The 25002-nt window shown below is 42.8% G+C and overlaps 1 protein-coding gene across 1 annotated transcript in view; it reads left to right on the top strand.

The window, feature by feature from the left end:
- The window catches only part of LOC140457899 (thyrotropin-releasing hormone-degrading ectoenzyme-like), a 114210-nt gene that overhangs the window by 18521 nt on the left and 70687 nt on the right, over window positions 1–25002 (top strand). Inside the window, exons 2-3 of the mRNA XM_072551658.1 lie at window positions 1496–1769; window positions 10236–10362. Coding sequence (XP_072407759.1) covers window positions 1496–1769; window positions 10236–10362 — 401 coding nt within the window. The remainder of the gene's footprint in view (window positions 1–1495; window positions 1770–10235; window positions 10363–25002) is intronic.

Raw genomic sequence — 25002 nt, 5'->3', positions numbered from 1 at the left:
TAACCTAATCTAGTCCCACTTGCCTCCACTTGGACCATGTCCCTCTAAATCCTTCCTGTTCATATACCCATCCAGATGCCCTTAAAATGCTGTGACTATACTAGCCTCCACCATTTCCTCTGGCAGCACATTCAATACACACACCAGCCTCTGCGTGAAAAAGTTGCCCCTTAGGACCCTTTTAAATTTTCCCCCTCTCCCTCTAGTTCTGGACTCACCCACCCCAGGGAAAAGACTTTAATTATTTATCCTATCCATGACCCTTATTATTTTATAAACCTCTATAACATCACCCCCTCAGCCTCTAATGCTCCAGGGAAAATGACCCCAGCCTATTCAGCCTTTCTCTGTATCTCAAACCCTCCAACCCTGTCAACCTCCTGGTAAATCGTTTCTGCACCCTTTGAAGTTTCATAACATACTTCCGACAGGAGGGAGACCAGAACTGCACGCAACATTCCAAAAGTGGCCTAACCAATGTCCTGTACAGCCGCAACATGACCTCCCAGCTCCGATACTCGATGTTCTGACCAATAAAGGAAAGCATACCAAATGCCTTCTTCACTATCCTATCTACCTGTGACTCTACTTTCAAGGAATTATGAACCTTCACTCCAAAGTCTCATTGTTCAGCAACACTCCTCAGGACCTTACCATGAAGTGTATAGGTCCTGCAGTGATTTGCCTTTCCAAAATGTAGCATCTCACATTTATCTAAATTAAACTTCATCTGTTGATTGATTTCTTCTGGCTGTTGATATAATTCAACAGAGGTCTAATGCTTTCTGTGATTGTTCCTATAGGAAGTAATAATTTTTACAAGGAATGATGTGGCAGGGGCTGGAAGGACCTTCTGCGAGTCACTCCTAGTACTGAACATTGTGCACAACGGTAGCCGTACAACATGAAGCAGTCCTGCAGTCTGCGTTGTGATCTCTGTGATCCCCTCACCAGATCTTGAGGCTATATGGTTTAGCTCCTTTGTGCTCTGCCAGCAGTAATGCGTACATCCAATTATATAGTCAGTAACCAGAACACCATGGAATCAATAAAATCTGTACAAGATCACTTATTGAGACAGGACTCTAAATAAACATCACAAGGCTTTTCTTCAGTTACAGTGAAATAACCTTTACAAATTGAGACACATGATACTTGTGCAACGTATTACAAATTTACATAATCCAGTTAGACTATTTGTCATCTTCTAAGCATCCTGTTTACAGTTATTAATCCTAATATTTTTAATTATTGATCGTAATTATCTTTGAATTTTGGTGCATTAGACTTTCCAATACTCTCTTCACAGGCTAAAGAGATAAATCAGCTTCATTCTAAGGGCATTTTTATGCCAGGTTAATCAATCTGTTTGTGATCTCTTGACTTTAGAATCTGAAACTTTGAAAATCAATTCCTTTTTAAATAAACCTTCAGTTTGGTTGTCCTGTTAAATCCCATGGGAGGTACCTAATAAACTTATTCTACTTTCTTCCAGCTACCTTGCAGTGACACAGTTTTCTCCAACGCATGCCCGTAAGACATTTCCATGTTTGGATGAACCAGTGTACAAAGCCACATTTAAAATCGCCATCAAACACCAAGAGTCTTACTTGGCACTATCTAATATGCCAGTCGATGCCATAATTCATGAGGAAGATGGATGGATCACAGAACAATTTTCACCAACACCTCGAATGTCCACGTACTATCTGGCTTGGGCAATTTGCAACTTCACCTATAAGGAGACAGTTACCAAAAGTGGCATTACTGTAAGTTTGTGTTAGCACTTTAATAATAGAGCTCATATCACTATTAAATAACATAATGGTATTATAGAAAGTGAAAATGTTGAAAATTTGTAATAAAAACAAATATAAAATGTCATAATAGGTGATGGTTTATAGAGATAAACAAGAATTTACTGAAAATCTGTATTAAAACAAATATAAATTATCATACTATGTGATGGTATATAGAGACAAAAAAAATGCTGAAAATAGAGTCATAAAGGCATAGAGAACAGAAAACTTCCCTTCAGCCCATCATGTCCGCACCATTCAAAAACAGCCTCCTAACCATTCCAATTCCGTTTTCCAGTGCTTGGCCATAGCCCTGTATGCTGTGGCATCACAACTGTACATCTTAACATTATTTAACTGTTATGAGGGTTTCTGCCTCTCCCACCCTTACAGGCAGTGTGTTCCAGATTCCCACCACCCTCTGGGTAAAAAAAAAGCTTTTCCTCTAATCTTCTCTCACTGCTTTGCCCCTTACTTTAAATCTGTACCCGCTGGTCATTGATTCCTCTATCAAGGGATATAATCTCTTCCTGTCTACACTATCTGTACCCCTCAAGACTCTACACACCACAATCATGTCCCCTTTGCAATAAAAACGAAAGGGAAATGCTAAAATTTTCAGTATTCCCAACACCATTGGAAAAGGGGAAACGTTTAAATATTGGCGAGTTGAGTTCTGCTGAAAGTCCTTCACTCAAACCAAAATTATTTGATTGCCAGCTACTGATGAATTGGTTATACATTTCTGTTCATGCCTGTCTTTTGATGGAAAAGAATCCCACTTTACGCCATGAACAATTTGATTGGTTTCATTCCAGTTTTAGTTATTCTCTTTCGCACCTTTTCTCATTATGTTTTGATTTTTTTGGGGTTATGAATATTGGCAGTGAAATTACTTGGACCCAGACTGTCGACATATCAGTGAGTGCTGTTGAGGTCTGTGAGTGTGCCATAATATTGAGGGTCACTGCAGAACCAACAGACAGTCATGCGATGGAGAGGTATATCTGCCAGTGCTGTTGCAGTGGATGGGAAACAGCTGACTTAGATGAGCAATGAGCTTGATTACTAAGTACCAATGGATTAGCAGTTAAATGTCTTTAGAGGAAGGTCAATGGGAGTAATTAGACAGAGAGAAATGGAATTTTCTGCTGAAGTTGATAAATAATGCAGACGGAACTGAAAGTACAGGCACTGTGTGGCATGTTGGTTTCCTGACACCAATCCAAAGCTGGCTGTTCTGGGCAAATTGGGTTTGAGGCCCAGCTGCCAATTTATGGAGATGTGCAGCAAATTAAGTTTATTAAACATCATTACAGCCACTTAAAGGAGGCGGAATTGGTTTCTCCATCTCCTGTAGATTTGCCTGGGTGAAGGTGCAGCCAAACATCACCCTGGAGAGGGATTTTGCATTCACCCACGATAGAGGTGGGCTAGCTTCTTTGCATATTTGATTGTTTAAAGAAGCGAGTGAGTGGGCACCTTAAATGTTGAAACACCCCCTCTGCGAGATACCTCCTACTGTAGGCTGTCGGCCAATTAAAGTTGATTGGGTTTTAATTCACCCTTAAATGAATGGGAACTCCTTTCACCATACTAATCAAGATGGGACCCAGACAAAATCAAAATAAGTTACTACTTCCACTAAGGGTGAGGTTTGGACCCAGATATGCTCCTGGCTCTTATTTCCCAGATCCAAAATGGAGATATTGGTGGCCCCTTGGCTGACCTACAACCCCAGTAGCAGAAATACCAGAGTCAAGTACAACTTTCATATGGACATTCGTTGCAGCCATTTCTGTCCTGTTGACATGAAGGACCCAACTTGAGTTGCTTGTTCCAAACTATTGTATGAATGTGGTGGCCTGGTGCCAGAATCCCAATGTTTCTATGAGGAGAAAGTGAGGACTGCAGATGCTGGAGATCAGAGCTGAAAATGTGTTGCTGGAAAAGCGCAGCAGGTCAGGAAGGGCTTATGCCCGAAACATCGATTCTCCTGTTCCTTGGATGCTGCCTGACCTCCAGGGCTTTTCCAGCAACACATTTTCAGCTCCCAATGTTTCTATGTCTCACAGAGTTTTGTCATTTGTTGGGCCCTTTGTGCCTGACATTTTCCAGGAATCTGCCATTGACCTTGAGGAGCTTTAGCTCCAGTTTGCATCTGTATAAGTGTCTTGTGTAAAGCATGTGTTTGTGGAGCTTTACATCTTAACAGTGTCATCATGACTCGAAAGCTTTCACATTCTCACATTTCACATCTACTTTAGACAAAACAGCAGAGAGAAACAAAGACGTTTAATTCATTAACGCTGGCTGGCTGAACTATCCCATTGACCTAATACAAGGTCGTTGTCAACCATTTCCAAGCACTAAATAATACGAAAAGCTATCCATCAGCAACTAAACAAGCACCACACAATCTCCCAATCAAATAACTTCCATTTTATTTCCATCATCAATATCTGGAATGAGCAGCCTCCACAAAACTATCTGGTTTTTCAAACTGCTTCCCACCGTTTTGTCAGTGTACAGAGTAATTGAATAAACAATCTAATTCTTTTTATTCATGAGTTGTGATGCCCCAGTGGAATTCTAAAGCTACTGTCACACTCTTCTCAACCAAGTAGAGGATTGCACCAGCTTGATTAAAACATGGAACAAAGTTGTAAAGAACAAGCATACTCAATTATATGTGTGAAGTTTCTAAATGAGAAGCAGACAATGAAAAATGTGCTCAGGGAGTTAAATGGGAATTTTTCTTGACATTTTTATTACTTTCATTCCCTGTGTCTTTCAGTAACTGGGAGTTGTACAAGAAACACCTGAGGTATTTCTCTGCACTGTCTGAGCAGGAGAAAGACCCAACATCGGTCCAATGACAGCTGGGCTTGGACAGACACCAAGGGAAAGTTCTGCTTTCAGGGAGCTAGGTTGGAAGCTCAGAGCTACAACGAAAAGAGTCGTTGTCTCTGGTTTGTTACCCGTGCCATGTGATAGAGAGTCGAGGAATAGGGAGAGAGAAGTTTTAAATGCGTGGCTACAGGGATGGTGCAGGAGGGAGGGATTCCGGTTTCTGGACAACTGGGGTTCTTTCTGGGGAAGGTGGGATCTCTATAAACAGGATGGTCTACACCTGAACCTGAGGGGCACCAGTATCCTTGGGGGGAGGTTTGCTAGTGCTCTTTGGGAGGGGCATGGGAACCTGGACTGTAGCTTTAGGGTACAGGACCTTGAGTGTAGGGAGGTTAGGAACATGGCATCGATCTCGAAGGAGGGTGCCTGTAAACAGGAAGGTGGCTTGAAGTGTGTATACTTCAATGCCAGAAGTATAAGAAATAAGGTAGGTGAGCTTGCAGCATGGGTTGGTACCTGGGACTTCGATGTTGTGGCCATTACAGAGACGTGGGTAGAACAGGGACAGGAATGGCTGTTGCAGGTTCCAGGGTTTAAATGTTTTATTAGGGTCAGAGATGGGGGTTAAAGAGGGGGAGGTGTGGCATTGCTTGTCAAGGATAGTATTACAGCAGTAGAAAGGGTGATGGAGGAAGACTTGCCATCTGAGGTAGTGTGGGCAGAGGTTAGAAATAGGAAAGGTGAGGTCACCCTGTTAGGAGTTTTCGACAGGCCTCCTAATAGTCCAAGAGAAGTAGAGGAAAGTATTGCGAGGATGATTCAGGAGAAGAGTGAAAGTAGCAGGGTAGTAGTTATGGGGGACTTTAACTTCCCAGGTATTGACTGGGAAAGCTATAGCTCGAGTTCGTTAGATGGGTCGGTGTTTGTCCAATGTGTGCAGGAGGGTTTCCTGACACAATATGTAGACAGGCCAACAAGAGGTGAGGCTATACTGGATTTGGTTCTAGGTAATGAACCAGGCCAGGTGTTAGACTTGGAGGTAGGTGAGCACTTCGGGGGCAGTGACCACAACTCGGTGACTTTTACTTTAGTGATGGAGAGGGATAAGTGTGCACTGCAGGGCAACAGTTATAGCTGGGGGCAGGGAAATTATGATGCGGTGAGGCATGACTTAGGATGCGTGGATTGGAAAAATAGGCTTCAAGGGAAGAACACAAATGATATGTGGAGATTGTTCAAGGATCAGCTAATAGGTGTCCTTGATAAGTATGTACCAGTCAGGCAGGGAGTAAAGGGTCTTGCGAGGGAGCCGTGGTTTAATAAGGAATTGGAATCCCTTGTGAAAGGGAAGAGGGCGGCCTATGTAAAGATGAGGCGTGAAGGTTCAGTTGGGGCAATTGAGAGTTATAAGGTAGCCAGGAAGGATCTAAAGAGAGAGCTAAGAGCAGCGAGAAGGGGACACGAAAAGTCCTTAGTTGGTAGGATTAGGGAAAACCCAAAGGCCTTCTATAGGTATGTCAGGAATAAAAGGATGACTAGGGTAGGTATCGGTCCAGTCAAGGATAGTAGTGGGAAGTTGTGCGTGGAGGTGGAGGAGATTGGTGAGACACTAAATCAATACTTTTCGTCAGTATTCACTCAGGAACAGGACACTGTTGCTGATGTGAATATTGAGTCACAAGTGATTAGAATGGATGGCCTTGAGGTACGTAGGGAAGAGGTCTGGGGAATACTGGAAAGGATGAAAATAGATAAGTCCCCTGGGCCTGATGGCATTTATCCTAGGATCCTCTGGGAAGCTAAGGAGGAGATAGCGGAGCCTTTGGCCTTGATTTTTATGTCGTCGTTGTCTTCGGCAACAGTGCCAGAAGACTGGAGGATAGCGAATGTGGTCCCCTTGTTCAAGAAGGGGAGCAGGGATAGCCCGAGTAACTATAGGCCAGTCAGTCTCACTTCTGTTGTGGGCAAAGTCTTAGAGAGAATTGTAAGGGATAGGATTTATGAACATCTGGATAGGAATAATGTGATCAAGGATAGTCAGCATGGTTTTGTGAAGGGCAGGTCGTGCCTCACAAACCTTATTGAGTTCTTTGAGAAGGTGACCAAGGAAGTGGACGAGGGTAAAGCAGTAGATGTGGTGTATATGGATTTTAGCAAGGCGTTCGATAAGGTACCCCACGGCAGGCTAATGCAAAAACTACGGAGGTATGGCATTGAGGGTGCACTAGAGGTTTGGATTAGGAATTGGCTGGCTGGAAGGAGACAGAGGGTAGTAGTTGATGGTATAGGTTCATCTTGGAGCGCAGTTACTAGCGGTGTTCCACAAGGATCTGTTTTGGGACCATTGCTGTTTGTCATTTTTATAAATGACCTGGAGGAGGGGCTTGAAGGCTGGGTGAGCAAGTTTGCGGATGACACGAAAGTCGGTGGAGTTGTGGACAGCGAAGAAGGATGTGGCAGGTTACAGCGCGATATAGATAAGTTGCAGAGCTGGGCAGTAAGGTGGCAAATGGAATTCAATGTAGCTAAGTGTGAAGTCATTCACTTTGGTAGGAGTAACAAGAAGATGGATTACTGGGCTAATGGTAGACTACTTGGTAGTGTGGATGAGCAGAGGGATCTTGGTGTCCATGCACACAGATCTTTGAAAGTTGCCACCCAGGTAAATAGTGCTGTGAAGAAGGCATATGGTGTACTGGGCTTTATTGGTAGAGGAATTGAGTTCCGGAGTCCTGAGGTCATGTTGCAGTTGTATAAGACTCTGGTGCGGCCTCATCTGGAGTACTGTGTGCAGTTTTGGTCACCATATTATAGGAAGGATGTGGAGGCATTGGATCGAGTGCAGAGGAGGTTTACCAGGATGTCGCCTGGCATGGTAGGAAGATCGTACGAGGAAAGGCTGAGGCACTTGGGACTTTTCTCATTGGAGGAAAGAAGGTTTAGGGGAGATTTGATAGAGGTGTACAAGATGATTAGGGGTTTAGATAGGGTTGACAGTGAGAACCTTTTTCCGCGTATGGAGTCAGCTGTTACTAGGGGACACAGCTTTAAATTAAGGGGTGGTAGCTATAGGACAGATGTTAGGGGTAGATTTTTTACTCAGCGGGTTGTGAGTTCATGGAATGCCCTGCCAGTAGCAGTGGTGGACTCTCCCTCTTTATGGTCATTTAAGCGGGCATTGGACAAGCATATGGAGGTTATTGGGCTAGTGTAGGTTAGGTAGGCTTTGGTCGGCGCAACATCGAGGGCTGAAGGGCCTGTACTGCGCTGTATTTTTCTATGTTCTATGTTCTATGCTTGGTGTGTGATAGTTTGAGTGAAATATCATAGCCACAACCAAGTTTTCAGAAAGGATATGTCGTTGCATAGACATCAACCTTACAGAAAACATAGGTGGTCCAGCATTTACTTCAATTTTCTATGATGGTAGTTTGAGTTTGCCATGGAGAAAAAACAAGTGGAAATATCACAATGTGGTAGTTTATTGGAAATCTAGAAAAAAACAAAAAATAAGACTTTTCGTCTCGGTTTCACTGAAAATTGGAGATTATTTAGATGGGCTGATTGGAGGAACAGATTGAGTTTGGAAGTATATGACTCACTTGGTATGAAGTGGCAGGAGCTGGAAATGTAACCCATATTGAAATAGTAATGATTGAAGGATTTGAAAGCATTACGCACTTGATCTGTCCTAGTGAAAATGTGAGGGTTTATCATTTCTCTTTATGCCAGTTCATTAGCCAACTTTTTATTTATATTGCTGTTTTCTCCCATGCGTCCTGTTCTGACACAACAAACAGTTGAGTGACGCAGTAAAGATAAAGTGAAATATTGCACGACATACCAATGCAGGTTCATAGTTCCTTGAAAGTGGAGTTGCTGGTAGATAGGATAGTGAAGAAGGTGTTTGGTATGCTTTCCTTTATTGGTCAGAGCATCGAGTAGAGAAGTTGGGAGGTCATGTTGCAGCTGTACAGGACGTTGGTTAGGCCACTTTTGGAATGTTGTGTGCAGTTCTGGTCTCCCTCCCTTCAGAAGGATGTCATGAAATTTGAAAGGATTCAGAAACGATTTACTGGGATGTTGCCAGCATTGGAGGGTTTGATATACAGGGAGAGGCTGAATAAGCTGGGGTTATTTTCCCTGGAGCATTGGAGGCTGAGGGATGACCTTATAGAGGTTTATAAAATCATGAGGGGCATGAATAGGGTAAATGGATAAGGTCTTTTCCCTGGGTCAGGAGAGTCCAGAACTAGAGGGCATAGATTGAGGGTGAGAGGGACCTAAGTGGCAACTTTTTCATGAGGGTGGTGCGTGTATGGAATGAGCTGCCAGAGGAAGTGGTGGAGGCTGGTACAATTACAACATTTAAAAGGCATCAGGATGGGTAGATGAATAGGAAGGTTTTCAAAGGATATGGACCAAATGCTGGCAAATGGGATTAGATTAGGTTGGGATATCTGGTCGGCATGGATGAGTTGGACAGAAGGGTCTGTTTCCCTGCTGTACATCTCTATGACTCTATGCCCATGTTATAGTCAACAGGTTTATTTGAAAACATAAGCTTTTGGAGTTCTGCTCCTTCCTCAGGTTTAGGATAGCTACCTTTCTGCTTAAATTTTGTGTCAGTGTTCCTTCCCTCTTCCATACAACTCCTGAGGAAGGAGCAGAGCTCCGAAAGCTTCCATTTTCAAATAAATCTGGTGGGCTATAGCTTGGTGTTGTGTGATGCTTGATCTTGTCCAACCCAGTCCAACACTGGCACCTCCACACACACTAAAGACAGAGTAACAGCATCAGTTTTATTCTCTTGTTTGATGTATAAATAATCAGCTATTTTTCACTTATCCATCAGTCTCATGGGATACACTTGTACTTTTCAAGCCAATAACGGTATAGTTGAATACTTCACAGTTTTAAAGGTTAAGCAACACAGAATACATTTAGAATCCTTAATGCTTTTGGGGAAAAAATGTGCCCTGACTTCAGCAAGGAGGAAAAAAACACATTCACCTGACTATTGTTTTGTCCCTACATTGTTGTACCTCCCGATCTCTGGAACCGGAGGTGACCCTCAGTTATCTGTGAAGGGTACAAGAATGTTTAGTTTTGTATCTGAAATAGCTTTCCATCGCCTGCTTGTTTTGATCCACATTTCTACAAAGTACTGGTTCCAACCGGAATTATAATGATTGCTGACAGAGCTGATTTTTAATTGCAGTATCACTCTTGTCTTATTTAAATTTTGTGTCAATGCCTCCTGTTTGTGTTCTGACCAGTGCAATGCTGGATGACAGGATTGCAGTCTTTTCTGATCTGCTAAGATCACCTCTTTTAAATTGAGCTTGAAACACTGAATGATAACCAGACCAGTTAACTGAACATTGGACAGACATACCAAGCATTGATTATGTCCTGTACTTGTTATCTCAAGTATTCACCTAAAACATTCTATCTCTGTCTGTTTCACTATGTATGCATGGATGGATAAGGAACGGTTTTATGTGGATTATCATTTTGTTCAATATTTTTTCAGTGTGATTGATTCGGACAACCTTGACTATTTATTGTTCTTTTGTGAAGGTGAGACTGTATGCCAGGCCAGATGCTATTCAAAGAGGATCTGGAGACTATGCTTTGAATATAACAAAGCGGCTTCTGGAATTTTATGAAGATTACTTTAATGTCAGCTACTCTCTGCCAAAATTAGGTATGTTACATAACTACATTTCTTCAATTATAACACTAGTCAGTTGAATATGCTCTGGATCTCTTTAAAGGCTGTCTTCGGTAAAAGCTTCCATGTCACTTGTAATCTGTTGTGATGTAATCTGACTGAAATGTATAATTGTGTCACACAAACATTGGCATAGCACTTATACATTGTGTCATTGTAATAATGTACAAGCCTGTGGTCTTTTCGAGTGCTCAGAATAGTGTTATTTTAATAGGAGAATGGAGCTGTGCCAGGGGTCTGGTTTTGACTGTCTGCGTGGAGTTTGCACGTTCACCCTTAACTCTGGGTACTCCAGTTTCCTTTTGTAGTCCAAAGGTGTGTAGGTTAGGTGGATTTGCCAATGCTAAATTGCTCTGGTGGTGTCCACCGGTTTGTAGGTTGGATGGATTAACCATGGGAAATGTGAGGTTATGAAGATGTGGAGGGGTCTGGGTCTGGGTCTGGGTGGGATGCTCTTTAGAGGGTCAGTGTGGACTTGATGGGCTGAACGGCCTAGGTAAAAACAATGACTGCAGATGCTGAAAACCAAATACTGGATTAGTGGTGCTGGAAGAGCACAGCAGTTCAGGCAGCATCCAATGAGCAGCGAAATCGACGTTTCGGGCAAAAGCCCTTCATCAGGAATAAAGCACGGCCTGTTTCAGCACTGTAGGGATTCTGTGATTAATTTATTCCCTGACAGAATTTAAGAATCCATAGAGCGTTAGCCTCACATCTGATGTTAGTTCTGCATGGGATATTCATTTAGTTCTGCAGTGGAGATTTTAAATAATTATATCTTTTGTACAATGTTAAGCCTTTTAAAATTTCAGTTTTTGCTGTAGGTGTACAGAAGGCCTCAGAGCAAGAGGGTGTGGGAAAAGATGCTGAGAGATGAAGGAATGAGAAAGGGGGAGAGAGAAGTAAAGGAAAATGGGGGTGGAGAGGTGCAGGAGAAAAGGAAGAATTGAAAAAGATTCCACAAAGTGAAGTGAGAGTCTGAGAAATGGAGGAGGATGTGAAGAAAAGTGAGGAGTGAAGGAAGAGAGTGAGAAATAGATCAAAACAAAAGAGAGCAGGAAATACAAAGTAGGAGATGGTGAGCAATGAAGTCAAGAAAAGACAGAAGTTGAAGAGACAAGGACTAAGTAACAGAGGGAAGTCACCTGGAATAAAAATTGTGATTATGTAGCACCTTTCATGATCGCAGAATGTTCCAATGTGCTTTGCAGCCAAAGAAGAAACTTGGAATTGAAAGTCCCTTGTTCTGTCATATAATTCCCAGAAGCCTAAAGTTTGACACAACGTGTGAGAGCTTCACTGAGTGGATTTCTTGCTGTTCTGTGTATGTACCTGTGGACTTTGTTTGCGGCAGCTGGCTGTGGTCTGACATTAAACAATGGCACCCTGAATGCACATTCTCAAAACGATCAGTTCCTACCTTTTACAAACAATGTAACAAAATAACACCTAGCCTTTTCGAAGGACGGGTGGAGAATTTGGTTGGGTTGGAGGCAGTAATTCTGTTTTCCAACCGTGGGTTAAAATTTCCTGTTACATTCTTTTTGACTTTCTCATCCTTCACGATGTTTTGCATGAATCAACAAGTAAAGTATACTCATGAGCACCCCAACCCACTGTAGTTACTACCATAGAGACCATTGCTTTTGGCAAAAACAAGAAACAAGTGTATTGACAAAGCTGACATTATAGGTAAGGCATGTAACTAGCAAGGTAGATGCCTTCCTGTAACATCTTCACTTACTTTGTACTTTCATAACTAAAGTTACTAACTGTTAGAGGTGAAGCTTCTCCATGTACTTCAGCTCATGAGAGATTTCAGTTGTGTGCAGTCAGGCTTGTTGTTAAACATTTAGTGTTATGAACGAAGCCTGACTGGGCCAATAAGCCCAGTGTCAGAACTAACATCAGAAGTGAGGCTAATGATCTATGGACTCTTAAATTCTGTCAGGGAATAAACTAATCACCTGATACATGCTCTGGGGGTGTCGACCACACACATCATTTGCAAATGATATTATAAGAAGAATATTAAACAGGGGAGGGTTCATAAGAGATTTACCAGGATGGTTACTGAGAATGGAGGATTTGAGTTATAAGGAGAGGTTGGATAGGCTAGACTTGTTTCACTGGAGCGTAGGAGGTTGAGGGTCACCTTATAGAGATTTATAAAACCATGTGGGATATAAATAAGGTGAATGGAAGGTGTCTTGTCTCTAGAGTGGTGGATTTCAAAGCTGGCGACATATTTTTAAGGTGAGAGGAGAAAGATTTAAAAGAGACATCAGGGGCAATCTTTTTTTTAACGCAGAGTGTGGTTTGTGTGTGGAATGAATTTCCAGAGGATGTAGTTGTTGTGGGTACAGTTTCAATATTAAAAGACATTACGCTATATACATGGATGAAAAATATTTGGAGGCATGTGAGCCAAGCGCAGACAGATGGGACTAATTTAGATTGGGATTCTGATTGGCATGAATTGGTCCAACTGAAAGGTCTGTTTTCCATGCTGTATGAGCCTGGCTCTGACTGTGCAGTGGTGTTAGGGTGATAAAAGCTGGATGAAGATTTGAATATTGATGCATATGATCATCTATTACAAATAGATACGCACTCTTGTTTTATTTACCATTCCTCGTAACGACCGTAACTCTGATCCATTTGTTTACAGCATTAAAAATGCTTGAGAAACTCAGCAGTCTGACAGCATCTGAGAAGAGAGAAAAACAGAGTTAACATTTTGAGTCTGATATCACTATTTTTCAGCACTCGATATCATAACTCGAAGCGTTAACTTTGTTTCTCTCTGCAAAGATATTGCCATCCCTGCCGAGTTTCTGTGTCTGTTTCAGATTTACAACGTCTGCAGTATTTTGCTTTTGGAACAAAGAATTCAGAAAATTTACAGCCCAGGAACAGGCCCTTCAACCTTCCAAATCCACTGTCTAATCCTATTGCCCAATTCCTAAGCATCTGTATCCTTGTGCTCCCCACCTTCTCGTGCAACTGTCCAGACCAACCTTAAATGAATCTACCGTGTCTGCCTCTACTACCTTTGCTGGCAATGCGTTCTAGACACCTATCACCCTTTGTTTAAAGTACTTTCATGTGTATCCCCCTTAAACTTTTCTCCTCTCACCTTGAATGCATGACCTCTCGTTATTAAATCCTGCATCCCGGGAAGAAGCTTTTTCTATTCACCCTGTCCATACCCTTCATGATTTGTAAACCTCAATCAGCAGCAGCACCCCACCTCCTTTTTTCTAATAAAAACAATCCTAAACTACTCAACCTCTCGTCATAGCTAGCACCTTCCATATGAGACAACATCCTCGTAAACCTTCTCTGCACCCTCTCCAAGGTGTTCACATCCTTTTGGTAATGTGGTGACCAGAACTGTACACCATATTCTAAACATGGCTGAACCAAAGTCTTGTATAATTTTAACATGACTTGCCAGCTCTTATACTCAATACCCTGTCCGATGAAGGCAAGCATGTCATATGCCTTCTTGACCGCTCTATGCAGCCACCTTCAGGGTACAATGGACCTGACCTCCCAGATCTCTCTGCTCATCAACTTTACCCAAGGCTCTTCTGTTTACAGTATAGTTCGCTCGTGAATTAGGCCTTCCAAAATGCATCACCTCACATTTGCTCAGATGGAACTCCATCTGCCAACTCTCCAGTCTATCTATATTCTCCTGTATTCTTTGACAGTCCCCTATGCTTTCTGCTACTCCACCAATCTTCGTGTCATCTGCAAACTTACTGAACATACCACCAATGCCCTCTTCCAGATCATTTATGTATATCACAAACAACAGTGGCTCTAGCACTGATCCCTGTGGAACACCACTGGTCACCTTTCTCCATTTCAAGAAACTCCCTTCAACTACTACCTTCTGTCTCCTGTTGCTCAAACAGTTCTTTATCCACCTAGCTAGAACACCTTGCACACCATGTGACTTCACTTTCTCTATTAGTTTACTGTGGGGACTCTTATCAAATGCCTTACTAAAGCCCATGTATATGACATCAATAGCCCTTCCTTCATCTATCAACTTGGTCATTTCCTCAAAGAACTCTATTAAGTTGGTAAGGCACGATCTCCCCTGCACAAAACCATGTTGCCTATCACTGATAACCCCATTTTCTTCCAAATATAAATTGATCCTATCCCTCAGTACCTTCTTCAGCAACTTTCCCACCACTGACGTCAGACTTACTGGTCTGTAGTTACCTGGAATATCCCTACTACCCTTCTTGAACAGGGGACAACATTAGCAACTCTCCAGTCCTCTGGCACCTCACCTGTGTTAACGGATGCTACAAAGATATCTGTCAGGGCCCCAGTTATTTCCTCTGTCTTTTATTCCTCTTGTTTAATTTGATTACTAGTTTGGGACGTGGCATCTTTGGAACATAATTGCGAGGTCATTGTGTAGGCCAGTTCACTACATTGTCATCAGTTTGGGTACTTCTGCTGTACCCAGTTCCTGGAGCAAGTCGGAACAATCTGTACCACAGATTCCATCATACTGGCTGGCAAAGTGTGAATAGGCCGAAATCAGAGCCAATTTTCAATGGTGTGATAAAACATGGAACAGTAAAGTCAGTCATTAATATTGACTGCTACAAATATGAAAAAAATGCTTGCTGAAACAAAACTCAACAGTTATGTACATCTGTACCAATGTTTTGCACTGAATGATGAAGAAATTTCAAGAACAGACTTCCAGGTTTCTGTATGTGTTACAAACTCCTAAATGTGAATAGATACTGGGGGAGCTTCTCAGGCACAGGAGCTGTTTTACATGCGCCAGGGGAGTTAAAACCCCTCCAAGTTAGGTCGGGGTCAGAATTCCGAAAGCATACCATCTTTTTCTGGCTCTAATTAGACAGGTTTGAAGGTGAATGGAGATCAGCTCCATAAGTCCGCTGGGTAAGCAATTAAATATTCAGAAGTACATTTTTTTTTAAAGAACCAGGGTAAGAGCAGTGCGTGCACGGCAGTGAATGCTTTCTGAGTGAATAGGACAAACGGGGGAGCCTTTAAATAGTGAAACCGAAAAGTGGTGACAACGGCTAAGTAGGTAAGAGGTTGCTGTTCATTCCACTCATTATTAGAGAATGTTTCTCGGAAGTCATTTTTCCAATTTTGATTTAAGTGTTGGACATTTATCTGTTGGTGAAAGAGTGTTGAAGTTTGTTGTTGAATCATAGGTATCAATACCATTCCACCATATGCCATGATACGAAATATTAACTGAAATCTTCTGGGCAAGTTAACAAATTGGAGCTAATTAAGATACTCACTCAAAACTAATATTTTTGTTACATGATATGCATTTTATTAGTTAACCAAGAGTAACTTATAGCTGTAACGTTAGCATATGTACATTTTCAATCCATTCAATCTGGCCTAGATTGGTGAGATGAATATTTTGTCTTCTTAACAAAGGGAAATTAATTTGAGTGAGATTTTGCTGCCAAGGTCATCTAGAACCAGAAGAACCTTAGGACAAAGACAATGTGATGGAAGAAGTTTTGATCAAGATTAAATTGACATGAGGTTCTAACTTAAAATTATGTCTTTTTACCCCATGATGTTCAGTTTTTGGGCACTTATAATGGCCAGTTTCCATCAATTCAATGTTTGCTGAAGTCTGCTCATAACCTCATCTGTGGCTGGTATCCATGATGTGCAAGAGCTGATTTTGGACTGGAGTGGACAAAGTCAGAAGTCAAATGACATCAGGTTATAGTTAAACAGGTTTAGTGACTTCACCTGACAGTGGAGTAGCGTTTCGAAAGCTTGTGATTTCAAATAAATTTGGACTATAACTTGGTGTTATGTGACTTCTGACTGTGGCTGGGATGGAACAGCAAGTGTGTCAGTAGAGATTTTCTTGCTCAGATTTCTCACTTTCCTATTTATTATGTAGCAATCTTAAAATAATAAAGTGCTTACGAAGCAAGGGGAAATGTTGAAAATGAAGACACAGTCAAACCAACTGAAGTAATATTTTCATGAGTATATTAGAGCAGGTAGTAAAGTTTGGGTCTGAGGATGTACTTTTTGCTACTTTTGTTTGATGAATTCAGGGATGCAGACACTTTTAATATTTTCAATTGACCTGTTTTAGCAGGCAAATTATGTGAATCAATTTGAGGTAACAGGTGCAGCAAAATGTCTGTCCCTTTAACTATGTTTAACTCTTTAAGCTTAAAAAGAAATTCAGATTAAACTTGTCGAAATTAAATGAAAAGTGAAGAGTTCTTAATTCTTCCTGATGAAGGGCTTTTGCATAAAACGTTGATTCTCCTGCTCATCAGATGCTGCCTGACCTGCTGTGCTTTTCCAGCACCACACTCTCTTCTCTAATCTCCAGCATCTGCAGTCCTCACTTTCGCCTAGTTCTTAATTCTTCTCTCAATTTGTAATGAGATTCAGATTTTTGTTCGATCTGCTTGTTTGGCTTCAACAAGCTTCTGAAAATGTTAATAGAATGTTGTTTTCAAGCTCATTGAAAGTGTGCTTAAAAAATGAAATTTCTAATATTCATAGTAAGTGTTTAAACAAAATCTTATAAGAAATTTAAAACTTAGACATTCAGCAACACATGATCAAATTCACTCATAATATTCACTCCTTAAACAGTCTTTTGTATCTTTGATGTCTTCAGATCTTTGCCTCTCCCAAAAGCTCGGGCTTATATTCCACTATGTCACTTGAGGCATGACTGTTGAGCCAGGCTTTAGTATAGTTGGTAAAGTGGGGCAATGTTAGGGGTGGGGGGGTTGGGGGAATGGGTGAGTAATGGTTGGTGAGGGGAATTTAGGACAGAGCTGTTGGGAAACTGAAAAGGACATGAAGGGAGAGAGGGGTGAGGTTAACAGCAACCGCATTAGAATTGAATTGAATTGAACTGAATTGAGTTTATTGTCACGTGTACCAAGACACAGTGAAAAGCTTTGTCTTGCGAGCAATACAGGCAGATCACAGAGTTAAGCAGCATAGATAAGTAAATAATAGGTAAACAGCGGCAAAAACAAAAACACAGATACAGACGAATGTTAAGAGTTTGTGAATCTATTCAGTATTTTAACAACAGTAAGGTAGAAACTATTTCGAAACCGGCTGGTGCATGTGTTCAGGCTTCTATACCTTCTCCCCAATGGTAGAGGTTGTAGAAAAACATTGCCAGGGTGGGATGGATCTTTAAGAATGCTGGCGGCCTTTCCTTGATAGCGGGCCTGGTAGATGGATTCTGTAGCTGGGAAGTTTGTGATTGTCCAGGCCGAGTTCACCACTCTCTGTAACCGTCTCCGACCTTGAATGGTACAGTTGCCATACCAGGGAGTGATACATCCAGACAGAATGCTCTCAATGACGCATTCTGTGACGGTGGTGGTGGACTCGTCCAAGGTACCTGCAGACTGTTTGAACATGGCCCAATCAGCTGATTCCAGACAGTACAGGAGTAGATCCTCTGCCTCCTCCGACCAGCACTGGACCTGTATCCAAGAAGGGGTCTCCTGCTTGAGCTTTTGCTTGTAAGCTGGGAGTAGAAACACAGCATTGTGGTCGGAGTTCCCGAATTTGGAGCACAGCATTACCCCAAAGGCAGCCTACTGTGCTGGTGGCTCTTTTCTCGGCTTTGCCATGTTATACCAAATCCCCAAAATGAGACAAGGGAAAATACATGTGGGGAGAGCAGCCCAAGAGAATGGAATGATAGATAGGAAAGTGGAAAGGTGAAACAAATGGCAACACAAAGCCATCAGAGACTTTTAAGAGAGTGATCATACTCTCAGATTTACCAGGTGCAACATCATAGGAGATCAATAAACAGATGATAATTTATTCTCCAATCCGCCTTCATTGTTCTATAAATAAAATAAACATTGCTTAGAAATAGCTCTGTTTCATTACTGATGACAGTGCGTTGCACTTTGATCATCTCTTTTAACTGTGAATCTGTATTGTTTCAGTAACTCGAGGGGCTCATACATTACTGCACTTGTTTTTATTTTATTCCCTGCATTACGATTTGGCAATCCCACAAAGCAGTGCTGATTATTATTCTCATGGTGCAGATTAATGATACTCTTGAGTGCTTCATGCTCTTGTGAGTTCAGGAGACCTGGTTCCAAGCTGCGGTGTAATCTGTGGGCTCCGTGGGATATTTTATGCTGGCTTGTTTACGTTTTAAATAGTATTCCTGCTGTAGGTTGAATTACCCTCTCGGGAAAACCGTACTTTCAAAGCAAATTGATGAACCCGAGAGCACATGGTGTTAACACAGTCTCTCTTGATTGCATTTTTATTAATTCATTAATAATTAAAAATATTCTACAGCTTCTGAGCTATGTGAAATATAAGCATGACTGTTCACTAAATTAAAGTGTCTCTTAAACTAAGCTATCCATTGTAGCCTCATCCAAAGTGTTTTTCCTCACACTATTGATTTGAATGAAATATATCAATTTGTGCATGGGCAGATAGCAAGTTGCATTATTATAGATTAATACAGTATGTATTAATTCACCAAAGAATGTATAACACTCAGAGTTGACTAAAGATTAGATTAGATTCCCTACAGTGTGTTAAATGATAGTTCCATAAGGAGTTAGTGGGTTTTAGTTTGACTTAAGTTTTTTGCTCAGTATGAAAGAGGTCACAAAGACATCACCTCAGTCCTTGATAAGGCAAATGTGGGAACAACCAAGAACAACTTGCTGTTAAAATACAAGACATCTTACAATAGGAACTACATTTGTTGCTGGGTCACCGACAGAATTAGCTCTAACATGTCATCATCTTTTCCTCCAGAAATGAAATAGGTAGCTGCAGATCAGCGTGATGATATAACAATGTGATCACACAATGTACTGTCAATGGACTGTCCTTTCCAACTCGTGTCTCAGTTGATACTTTAACTCCTTTAAGGGAACTGACAGAACTTGTCTGATGGTGGGGTGGGGGAGAGGTGCATCTAATATACAAAGAGACAAACACAGAGCAGGAGTAGGCCATTCAGCCCTTCAGATCTCCTGATCTGATAGTAACCTCAAATCCACATTCCTGATTATCCCAGTAACCTTGATCTCCTTGCTTACTAACATTCTGTCTACTTCTGCCAGAAAACTATTAGACTCTGCTTCCACTGCCTTTTTTAGGAAGAGAGTTCCAATGACTCATAACCCTCTGAGAGAAAGAAAATCGCCTCATCTCTGATTTACTTTTGAGTAGTGACCATTAGTTGTAGAGAAGAGGAAATATCCTTTCCACAGGAGAGCCCAGAGGACATTTATATGTTTCAGTCAAGTCATTTATTACACTTCTAAACTCTAATAGGTTGTAAGCCTAGTCTGTCTGACCTTTCCTCATAAGGCAACTTACCTATTTCCAGATATTAGTTTGATAAACCTTCTCTGAACTGCATCCAATGCATTTGCATTGTTCCTTAAATAAGGTGACCAGTATTGTTCACAGAGTACCAGATGTCCTAGGGACTGTTGCTGAACAAAGAGAGACCTTGGAGTGCCGATTCATAGCTTCTTGAAAATGGAGTCATAGCTAGATAGGACAGTGAAGAAGGTGTTTAGTATGCTTTCCTTTATTGGTCAGAGTATTGAGTACAGGAGTTGGGAAGTCATGTTGCAGCTGTACAGGACATTGGTTAGGCCAGCTTTAGAATATTACATGCAATTTTGGTCTCCTTCCTATTGGAAAGATTTTGTGAAACCTGAAAGAGTTCAGAAAAGATTTATAAGGATGTTGCCAGGGTTGGAGGATTTGAGCTATATGGAGAGGTTGAATAGGCAGGGGCTGTTTTCCCTGGAGCGTTGGAGGCTGAGGGGTGACCTTATAGAGGTTTATAACCTCATGAGGGGCATGGATAGGATAAATAGACAAAATATTTTCCCTGGGGTGGGGGAGTCCAGAAGTAGAGGGTATAAGTTTAGGGTGAGAGAGGAAACATATAAAAGAGACCTGAGGGGCAACTTTTTCACGCAGAGGGTGGTATATGTATGGAATGAGCTGCCAGAGGAAGTGGTGGAGGCTGGTACAATTGCAACATTTCAAAAGCATCTGGATGGGTATTTGAATAGGAAGGGTTTAGAGAGATATTGGGCGGGTGCTGGCAGGTGGGACTAGATTGGGTTGGGATACCTGGTCACCATGGATGAGTTGAACTGAAGCATCTGTTTTCATGCTGTACATCCCTATGACTCTATATGGTCTCAGTAGTAACCTGATGGGAAGGTGCATGGATGGACTTCACAGCTCCCTGCAAATTAAAGCATTAAATTGGATAGTACAAGCCTTCTCTAGGACCTCAGACTCCAGGTGGTAGCACCGCTCACTGAGAGCCTCCAGTCATTCAGAGGATAGGTTCTCCTTCCCGTTGTCAAGTCCACCTGTCAGACAACAAGTGCTGCTCCTGGCGTGCCATCCTGCACTTTTCATTGAACCAGCAATATCATCTGACAGAAATTGTCAAATAAGGTTACATTAGGTAATGAGGTTTCAGATTGTGATTGAATACATTTCTATGCTGCTGATGGCCCTGAATGACATGACTGTGTAGCTTTGATTTACTAGATCTGTTCCCATTTAATACTGTCACTCAAGATGAAGTTAGGACTTTGTCTCCACAGGACTGTGTAGTGGTTACTCCTTTTGATACAGTCATGGGCAGTTGCATCTGTGATAGATATATTAATGAAGATGCCATCAAGTAAGTTATTCTCTCTTGTTGCCTCCCCCCCTCCCACCTGTTGCAGGTCCATTCTAGCAGCAGTGCTCTTTAGGGCTTGGTCAGCTTAGTCAGTAGTGGTGCTCTTGAGCCAGTCTTAGTGATGTAGAGGAGACCACATCGGGAGCAACGGATACAATAAATGATATTGGTGGATGTGCAGGTGAAACTTTGATGGATGTGGAAGGCTCCTTTAGGGCCTTGGATAGAGGTGAGGGAGGAGGTGTGGGCACAGGTTTTACAGTTCCTGCGGTGGCAGGGGAAAGTGCCAGAATGGGAGGGTGGGTCGCAGGGGGGTGTGGACCTGACCAGGTAGTCACGGAGGGAACGGTCTTTGCGGAAGGCGGAAAGGGGTGGGGAGGGAAATATATTCCTGGTGGTGGGGTCTTTTTGGAGGTGGCGGAAATGTCGGTGGATGATTTGGTTGATGCGAAGGTTTGTAGGGTGGAAGGTGAGCACCAGGGGCGTTCTGTCCTTGTTACGGTTGGAGGGGTGGGGTCTGAGGGCGGAGGTGCGGGATGTGGACGAGATGCGTTGGAGGGCATCTTTAACCACGTGGGAAGGGAAATTGCGGTCTCTAAAGAAGGAGGCCATCTGGTGTGTCCTATGGTGGAACTGGTCCTCCTGGGAGCAGATACGGCGGAGGCGGAGAAATTGGGAATACGGGAAGGCATTTTTGCAAGAGATAGGGTGGGAAGAGGTGTAATCCAGGTAGCTGTGGGAGTCGGTGGGTTTGTAAAAAATGTCAGTGTCAAGTCGGTCGTCACTAATGGAGATGGAGAGGTCCAGGAAGGGGAGCGAGGTGTCAGAGATAGTCCAGGTAAATTTAAGGTCAGGGTGGAATGTGTTGGTGAAGTTGATGAATTGCTCAACCTCCTTGCGGGAGCATGAGGTGGCGCCAATGCAGTCATCAATGTAGCGGAGGGAGAGGTGGGGAGTGGTGCCGGTGTAATTACGGAAGATTAACTGCTCTACGTAGCCAACAAAGAGACAGGCATAGCTGGGGCCCATACGTGTGCCCATGGCTACGCCTTTGGTCTGGAGGAAGTGGGAGGATTCAAAGGAGAAATTGTTAAGGGTGAGGACCAGTTCGGCCAAACGAATGAGAGTTGTCAGTGGAAGGGTACTGTTGGGGACATCAACCATTTCATCCACCGACATTTCCGCCACCTCCAAAAAGACCCCACCACCAGGGATATATTTCCCTCCCCACCCCTTTCCGCCTTCCGCAAAGACCGTTCCCTCCGTGACTACCTGGTCAGGTCCACACCCCCCCTACGACCCACCCTCCCATTCTGGCACTTTCCCCTGCCACCGCAGGAACTGTAAAACCTGTGCCCACACCTCCTCCCTCACCTCTATCCAAGGCCCTAAAGGAGCCTTCCACATCCATCAAAGTTTCACCTGCACATCCACCAATATCATTTATTGTATCCGTTGCTCCCGATGTGGTCTCCTCTACATTGGAGAGACTGGGTGCCTCCGAGGAGAGCGCTTTAGGGAACATCTCCGAGACACCCGCACCAATCAACCAAACCGGCCTGTGGCCCAACATTTCAACTCCCCCTCCCACTCTGCCGAGGACATGGAGGTCCTGGGCCTCCTTCACCACCGCTCCCTCACCACCAAACGCCTGGAGGAAGAACGCCTCATCTTCCGCCTCGGAACACTTCAACCCCAGGGCATCAATGTGGACTTCAACAGCTTCCTCATTTCCCCTTCCCCCACCTCATCCTAGTTTCAAACTTCCAGCTCAGTAACTGTCTCCTTGACTTGTCCGGACTTGTCCGACCTGCCTATCTTCTTTTCCACCTATCCACTCCACCCTCTCCTCCTTGACCTATCACCTTCATCTCCTCCCCCACTCATCCATTGTACTCTATGCTACTCTCTCCCCATCCCCACCCTCCTCTAGCTTATATCTCCATGCTTCAGGCTCACTGCCTTTATTCCTGATGAAGGGCTTTTGCCCGAAACGTCGATTTCGCTGCTCGTTGGATGCTGCCTGAACTGCTGTGCTCTTCCAGCACCACTAATCCAGTATTTGGTTTTCAGCATCTGCAGTCATTGTTTTTACCTTTTTGACTTGACAGGGTTGGGTCTGCCATTGTTATTTCTGGTGCCTAGCTCAAAGGCAGGTGGTTTGTTTAGCTTCATTCCTTTCTTTAGACTATGCAGTAGTTTTCAAACAAGTTAGTGGCGTGCTACGCCATTTTAGGGGCCCATTGAGTGTAATCCACATTGCTGTGAGCCTGGAGGCACAGGTAGGTCAGACCAAGTAATGATCGACGTAGGGGGAAACTGGGTGGATTTTTATGACAATGAACAATGATTACATGGTTGTCATTAACTGGTTTGAATTCCAGATTTTATTAAATTCAAATTTCACCATCTGCTCTGATGGAATTCAAGACCATGCCTCCAGACATTAGCTTGGGGTTCTGGATGACTAGCCTAGTGATATTACCACAATTCCCCATTGGTTATTCTTTAAAATAAAACACCTAACACTGTATTTCTAAATACTGCTGTTGCTGCTATTCTGTTCATTTTAAACCCATGACCTTTGCTGCAAATCGTCCAGCTCAAGAATGTTTCAAGAATGAGGATGCTGAAGTTCAAGCAGACAATTTGCACCTCGCATCTGGAAAATTCCTTCATAGAAACCATTATCAGAGTCAAAGTATAAATCGCAAGGGAGTTAATTTTACTGATCAATGGCTGTAAAATGCTGCGGCTATGTTAGAAATGCCAGTCGTATAGTTTGACCTTCGATGGCACTTCTGAGCAGCTTAATAAAGAATAATTCTACAGTCCTTGCATTTGTGAACTTATGCTTTTGGCTTATGCTTCACAGACAACATATGTTTTACTCAAGGAACTTAATTCTGCTATAGAGTCATAGCATAGCAACAGGCCCACCATGTCAGTGCCAACCAACGAACACTAAACTACGCTGATCCCATTTATCTGCCCTTGGTCCATAGCCTGCAATGCCCGAGCATTTTAAATGCTCATCCAGATGCTTCTTAACTGTGATGAGAGTACTTGCCTCCAACACCCTCTCAGGCAGCACGTTCCATTTTTCTGCCACCCTCTGCAACTGGGAAGAGATTCTCATGATCTATTTACATTAAACCTGTACCACGTGATTTCATATGCCACAGAGTGCTTTCATCAGCAGAATCCCCAAGATCAAACTGATATTGAATAGTTCCTGCTTTAGACTGTATTCTAAGTATTTTTTTGGACAGTAATGGTGTGCAGAGATATCGGGAAAAGGCAGGATATTAGCACTTTACAATAAAGTTAGTACAGGCAAGATGGACCAAATGGCCTCCTCCTGCACCTTAATAATTTTTGCAAATACTGTGAATTTTTCTTATCAACCTGTCCCAACAATGTTGACTACTTGCTCCGATAGTCAGTCACCTGTAAGGTTGTGGTTCCATTCCCCCTCTGAGTTACTGCCTCTCATTAACCAAGGGGCAGCACAGTGGCTCAGTGGTTAGCACTGCTGCCTCACAGCACCAGGAACCCGAGTTTGATTCCTGCCATGGGCGATTGTCTGTGTGGAGTTTGCAAATTCTCCCTGTGTCTGTGGGTTTCCTCCAGGTGCTCTGGTTTCCTCCCACAGTCCAAAGATGTGCAGGTCAGGTGAATTGGTCATGTTAAATTGTCCATAGTGTTAGATGCATTAGTCAGGGGTAAATATAGGGTAGGTAAATGGGCCTGGGTGGGTTACGTTTCGGAGGGTTGGTGTGGACATGTTGGGCCGAAGGGCCTGATTCCATCTAATCTAATCTAACCATCCTTCTCCTGTGTCTGTGTGCCATTGCCCAGCT

This window comes from Chiloscyllium punctatum, chromosome 32 (genome assembly GCF_047496795.1).
Source record: "Chiloscyllium punctatum isolate Juve2018m chromosome 32, sChiPun1.3, whole genome shotgun sequence".
Classification (NCBI taxonomy): domain Eukaryota; kingdom Metazoa; phylum Chordata; class Chondrichthyes; order Orectolobiformes; family Hemiscylliidae; genus Chiloscyllium; species Chiloscyllium punctatum.
This window is presented reverse-complemented; position numbering and strand designations above follow the sequence as displayed.